At 50.5% G+C, this 6,669-nt stretch overlaps 1 protein-coding gene across 1 annotated transcript; it reads right to left on the bottom strand.

The window, feature by feature from the left end:
- Positions 1–472: 472 nt before the first annotated feature.
- On the bottom strand, positions 473–5,819 carry FABP1 (fatty acid binding protein 1). The gene is made up of 4 exons (XM_017672217.3): positions 5,661–5,819; positions 3,851–4,023; positions 2,395–2,487; positions 473–593 (listed from the first exon to the last, which is right to left on the bottom strand). The coding sequence occupies exons 1-4, from the start codon at positions 5,725–5,727 to the stop codon at positions 543–545; spliced, it is 384 nt and encodes a 127-aa protein (XP_017527706.1). The 5' UTR covers positions 5,728–5,819; the 3' UTR covers positions 473–542.
- Positions 5,820–6,669: the final 850 nt, after the last annotated feature.

Genomic DNA, 6,669 nt, shown 5'->3' with positions numbered 1-6,669 from the left:
CAGAGTGTCCTCTGCCCTTCTGGCACCTCGTGGTAAGCTCCTCACTCAGCCCTCCTCTGGAAAGGCAAATAGTTCATTTGGCAAATCGGAATCTAGCTCCACCTGATGGGTGGAGCTGCTGTGACCACATTTGTGGGTATGGCTCCTCTTTGTCCCCACAGAGAGCCACCTTCAGGGCCAGCCTGCCGCACAGCCTCTCGCTCCCGCATGCCTCCTTGCCAGTGGGGCTGACTGTGAGGGATTATTCCAGAGCTGCCCTACACATCCAGGCACATCTGGTGGTCCTTGCAGGGTCCCCTGAGTGGGCAGCCTGAGCTCTGCATTCAAGGTGAGACTCATCCTTCAGACCTGCCCTTCACACCTGAACCGGCAGGATGGAACACACAGGTGATCATTTAGAAAAATATACATGACTGGGTGCTGAATGATGCCAAAAGCCCCATCAATGAAAAGTCATCGAGAAGAAAAGACATTTTTTTTAAACAAAGTCCACTTTATTACATTAATTTTACACAGTAAAAGGATAGGAAATGCAGACTTGTCTAAATTCTCTTGCTGAGTCTCTTGAAGACAATGTCGCCCAATGTCATAGTCTGAAAGTCAGAAAAGAAATCATGGGATGTTCATCTGAGGTCAAATTGTAAAAGATAATCAAGCCCACAAAATAGCCCCAAATATGTTAACATATGCAGCAACCCCAAGAGCCCTCTGTTTCTGTAAGCCCAGAGGAAGGCTTGGTCAATCTCTTCTAAAACCCCATGCCAAGTCTTTGTCACTTTACTTCTTCGTGTGGAGAGTTGTCCTACCTTTTACCAAATTCCTTTCTACATCGACACTGTTGGAGCAAGACCATCCAAACCAGACCAGTTTCTTAAAGTCTACCTGAGGGCCTACTATGTACCAAATCTGTGTTAAGGACCAAGGACACATGTACATGGAGGCATCCAGGCACCAAGCTTGGAAAACAGTAGGTAATGCAAAATTTTCTTCCCAAAGGACTGTGAAGCATATAAAACCACTGGATTCGTCGGATTCATCAGTGTTTGACTTACTGAAGGATGTTCCCCCAGGCCCCATACCCATCACTGTTTCTCTTGAATCAGACTGTGGCAGTGATGTGGGGTATTATCATCACAGTTAAAAAGGAGCTCCATAGCTTCAGCAGCAATGGAATGGAATGGAAAGATCTCGGTTTGAACTCAGTTCTACAGCTCACTAGCCGGACAGGCCAACCTGTCTATTAAGTCTTTCATCCTGCCTCCTTCCCAGGAGATGGGGTGATTAGGGGAGAGAAAGTAAATCAAACGACGCTGGCCAAGACTGAGTCCAGTCGTTCAGGGCAGGCTTATCTCCCTCTGCCCTGTGGGTACCAGCAGGCCAGGGTCGGGGTGGGGACTGCGTGTTCCAGGTTGAGCCCTGCACTTGGCCCTGGTTGAGGGATTTTTCTACTTGAACAGGGTTGTGACAGACCCCTTGGTCAGTATTCTGCCTTCTGTTACTCCCCAAAGGACATCCTGGGGACAAAGAAGAACCAGAGGGACATAACAGCAGGAGAAACACTGTGCTACTGGCCCTCACATCGGGGCAGGGACCTGGCTGAAGGCCAGCACCAATGATGAGTGTGCGACTGGAGTGGGCCAGACTCATAAGCTGCCATAAGGTTGCCATGAATATGATTTTTCTTATAAATGACTGGGAGCGAGTCTATGGCTACGTTGCAACAGAGACAGAAAGGTGGGCCATGCCGGGGGCTCTTCTCTCCCCTCCTCCTGAGCACCTCTCTTACCTCATCCTGTCTGGGTGCATGCAAGGAGATGGGGGTGGCAATGAGGAGAGAAGGAAGTGGGGAGGTTGGAGTGGCTGGCCTTGACCAGGATGGCCTGAAGGGACTCCGGAGAGGTGGGGAGCCCTGGCCGGGCCACCCCCAGTGCGCAGGGGCCTTTGGTGAATCAGAAAAGGGCTCCATTTCCTCAAGAGGCTGTAATTCTACTTGTTGAAAAACTATCCAAACATACTGTACTGGTTTTGTTAAAACAAGGGGCTCTGTTGGCATCCACTGTAAGACTGTAGGAAGTATACAAATCCACACTGTCTATAATGGGAGTGGCTTCCCATAGGGTTGCGCAGTGTACAGGTGGATGGCAGCCTGTGAGGTAGACCCCATTCAGGAGAGTGCAAGTTCTGTCATTCCCTGATGTTTTTTGCCTCAGTTTACCCACTTGGACAGCTCAGGGCTGTTGGGAAGATAAGAGACAATATGTGAACTGCCTGGTACAGAACCGTCCTCAGTAAGGGTGGCAGAGATGCTAGGAAGGGTGGCGGGGAGCGCTGCTCCACACCCTTTACCTCCTCTGCCCTCCAGCACAGGGGGCCACAAGCTCAGAGCCAACTTACACTGGTGATTATGTCGCCGTTGAGTTCGGTCACGGCCTTGATGCCTTTGAAGCTTGTCACCAGTTTATTCTCACCTTCCAACTGAACCACTGCCTGCAGGGGGCAAAGAGATGGTCTGTGAGGAAGGGTCTGGAGAGGAAGCAAGATCCTTGAGGCTGAGGTTGGCTCTCCTGTGTGGATCTGCGCTTCCAACAAGCAGACCACCCATCTTTGTATAACACCAGCCCCCAGGTCTGTGCTTCTAAACAGAAGGGAGGTACCTTGAAGAACTAGAAGGTGGTAGGGCTTCTTTTGTCAAATTTGTTATTTTTGCTCTGTGAACTACAAATGAGAAGAGGACACCTGAATGGTCTCAGATACAAGTACCAAAATAAAATCAAGCAGGATCTCAATTCTCCAAGCTGATGGAGGGAGACAGTAAGAACATTCAAAATCCTGGCCAGTCAGGGAACACATATGTCACTGGGGTGTGTATTACTCCTTCCAGCATGTTTGCCTTTCCTATTGTAGTCTCTTTGTCAAGCTTTATGCATCCAGCAGGGAGCAGAAGACACTGGCCAAGGTCAAAATTTTGCCTCAAAAATGGACAATTGGGAAAGGCCTGTGCCTTACGCCGGGCAAGTCAGGAGAGTTTCCCTCCTATAATTTATCACACATTTCCTGGCCTTTAATGTGGTATCTGGAGAAGGAGAAATGAGGAGCCATCAGGAGACATAAAAAAACCAACAGGCTGAGCCTAGTGCATACAGTCGTCTGGAGGAGGAGGAGGAGGAGGATGCTCTGTGGCACTGGCTGTGCTGGGTGTGCACAGTGTCCGAGCAGGAGGAGGAGAGGTCCCTCGTGAGGCACACCCTGTTGCCTGGATCTCCTGCCACCGCCTGCCAACCACTCACACAGCCCTCACCATAGCCCAGCAGAAGCAATGCTGCCTTCCCACTGCCTTCAGCCCATTTCACAGATGAGGTAGCCGAGGCCAGGGGCTCAGTGGTCCCTCTGAAGTCTTGGGCTGAGGGCCTGCCTGGGGCCTTGGTATTCCTCTAGGAAGTCTCTCCCCAGGACCACCAGCTCCAGGCTCAGCAAGGCTGGTTTGCTTTGGGCTCAAGGGTGACTTCAGAGCTCTGTTAACCGTTTTTCACTGATTTCCCACTCGCTCGCTGCTGAGCCTGAGAGAACCTGAGACAGACTCCTGCTCGTGCCTGGTTCTCCATGTCCTCCATAGAGAGCTCGGACTCTTGGGCCAGAGAGCCCCAGAGGTTGCTGGAAAGCGGGAGGAGCTTCCTTGAGAGCTTCTTCCCTAAAAGCATCTTTGTCTCTTTGCCTCTGACTCCAGAAGTGGGTTCAGGGGTAGAGTGTCTGCGGTGGGAACTGTAAGGGAGGAGCCTTGAGGGAGGAGTCCCGGGGCCAGGTTCCCGGGAAAGTTCTGGAAGCAGAGGGTGGCTCGAGGGGGCACTCTTACCTTGACCTTCTCCCCTGTCATGCTCTCCAGCTCACACTCCTCTCCCAAGGTGAATTCATTTTGGATCACTTTGGACCCTGTAGTAATGGTGAACTTGAAGTGCTTCCCATTTTGCACGATTTCCGACACCCCCTTGATGTCCTTCCCCTTCTGGATGAGGTCGTCGGACAACCCTGGTGGAAACCATCTGAGGTCAGGGAGAGCCAGAGGTGGGGGTCGCAAGAAAAACTCTGTGGCCTGAATGGGGAGAGGAACATGCCGTCTCCCTGGAGACCACAGGCGCGTACTGGACACCTGTGAGCAGCATGGGCTTCGACCTCTGAAAGGCAAGGTCGATGGCCTGACTTGGCCTGACCTGACCAGCCAGCTCTCTTGCCAGTTGGTTTATAAAAAAGACATTCCTTTGGCCCGAAGAACCTGTCCTCTAGTGAGCACCCAGGTTCTTGCTCCTTCTCCTTCCTTTCTGCTGCTTTAGCACCCAGACACTTCGCTCTTTGCTCGGAGGCATTTCCTTCTCCATACCCAGGGTGGCCATCCACTTTACCTTCCCAGCCAGCTCACTGCTAAGAGTGAAAGGGATGCTGTTAATAATTACGGCAGGACAACATGGACACTGGGACTGTGCCCTGTGAACTTCTGCCCACCTCTCCCCACCCCAGGCTTGACAGCGAAGGCTCTTGAGGAAGAGGAAGCAGGTGTCCTTGCCCTGGGACAGAGCTTTCTCAGGACATGTCTGCACTGTTATACGAACTGAGGTTCACAAATCCATTAGCCCTGGCTACGGGGGTGGAGGGTCCTGCTGCAGGGGAAAGGGATGCGAGACACAGAGAGGTGGGGTGACTTGTGCTGCAGGAGAAGATCCCAGCTCCTGGTGGGCCCCACACGGCTTCCACTCGGCCTTTGTGTCTTCCCCATCCTTTACCCATTGGCATCCTTCCTTGACATGCTGTCCCTTGCTCACAGGACTCCCTCTACCCAAAGCACAGCCTCCTGCCCCTGTCCCCAAGTGGACACCTGCCCATCAGCGAAGGGTCACCTTTGCCACCACCAAGCCTGCCTTCCATACCCTCCCATGAGTGCCACATCCTTCTGTTCATAACTCTGGGGGGTAAAGGGAGTTAAAGTGGGGTCTTTGGGAACCAGCACCTTCTTCAAATCCCAGTGCAAACACTCTGACCTGCATGACCTTGGTGGGGATCACTTCACCTTTCTAAGCCTCAACTGCCTCAACTGTAAAATGAGAAAACTCAGAGTTTTGGTGTGGGATATTGCACATCAAGGGCTTAGCACAATGCCCTGCACCAAGTCAGCACTCAGCATATGTTAGGGGACACTTACTGTATTCATTTCTTCTTCTTTGCTCCCTCTAAACTGTGACCTTCAAAATGTGCTTCATTGTTACCTGTCTCACTGGTATCTATTGGGCACAGTGCTCAGCAGATATTTGGCCTTGAATCAATATTTGTTAGAAGACTTAATAAGAATGAATGAATGAATGATAGGGTCACCCAATGAGGTACCAGCAGAGGTGGTTTCACACCCGTGGGGCCAACTGAGCATGTTGGGAGCCCACACCCGAGTTCAGTGCTCTTTGCACTTGCCTATGGAGTAACTTGTCCATTGAGTAACAGCACAAGCTGCACAAGACTGCAGAAGTTACATGCATGACATGGGCCCTGGTCTGTGCAAAGCCTAAACCTCTCCTCCTATCCCAACACTGAGACCCCGACTAGTCACCACCTGTCACCATCTGCAGGGCCAGGCCCTCATTGCTGCAGCCCCCAGCCTTGGCGTCCAGACTGGCACTCACCGACTGCTTTCATGAAGGCCTCGAAGTTTTCCTGACTTTGCAGTTGGTACTTGCCAGAGAAGTTCATGTTGGCAACAAGGCTTCCTCCACAGCTGATCTGCAGCTCTACTGGCGGGGCTGTCCAGTGTGAGCTGATTTATAGGGGGGGTCCTTCCCCTCTGAATGTTGGCCATAGGTCAGCATTGCTAACTTCTTTATGGCTAGGTTCAAACATTAACTCCTGAGAGCAATGGTCAACGATAAAAAAAACAGGATGGGCACAGTAGAGGTTTGCTCTAATTCAGCAAACATCCATGGGTGTCAATCAAGTGCAAAGCCTTGTGGCCCTGCAGCCTTTAAGGAGCTACTCTCCCATGACATGTGTTTGTATAGATGTGTATGCATATGTGTATGTGTGCATCTATGCACGTGTATGTATATACATATGTGTGCACATATACGGTGTGCCTAGATCTTGGCATCTAAGCATCTCTTTCAACTCAAAATCTTACCTTATTTACATAAGCTTATGATCTCTCCCCATCTTTTTCATTACACAAACTTAATTTTACAAAGCCATCATCAACCCTGAGAGCTCTTTTGTATTCTGGGAATACCTCCTTGTTGATTATAGACTCCTCTATGGTTCCTGACCAGTTTCCTTTTGAAGAGTTAAAACATGCTAAAGGGTAGATATGAACCACGCAAACCAGGTGTGCGGACACTGTGGCGCATTTTATCAGGTAGAGATAAGGGGGGAAAGGAGGAAAAGGTAGTACCCGTGGGGCCAACTGAGCATGTTGGGAGCCCATGCCTCTAACTGCTTTCTTGCTGCTCCCTCTGCCCTCACCTCTCCAGTGGTTCACCTCCGGGCTCATAGAGCACTTTGCAAATACCTATATTCTAATTCCTAGAATTATTTCTCTTCATATTCTTTTTCATTGTACTTCTTCCTTGGTATTCCCAATACCTGGCACAGTACGTATCCAATGAATGATGCATCAGCAAATAAATGCTGTCCAAAAATAAT

This window comes from Manis javanica, chromosome 1, assembly GCF_040802235.1.
Source record: "Manis javanica isolate MJ-LG chromosome 1, MJ_LKY, whole genome shotgun sequence".
Taxonomy (NCBI): domain Eukaryota; kingdom Metazoa; phylum Chordata; class Mammalia; order Pholidota; family Manidae; genus Manis; species Manis javanica.
Note: the sequence above shows the minus strand (reverse complement) of the source record. Positions and strands in the feature narration are given on the sequence as shown.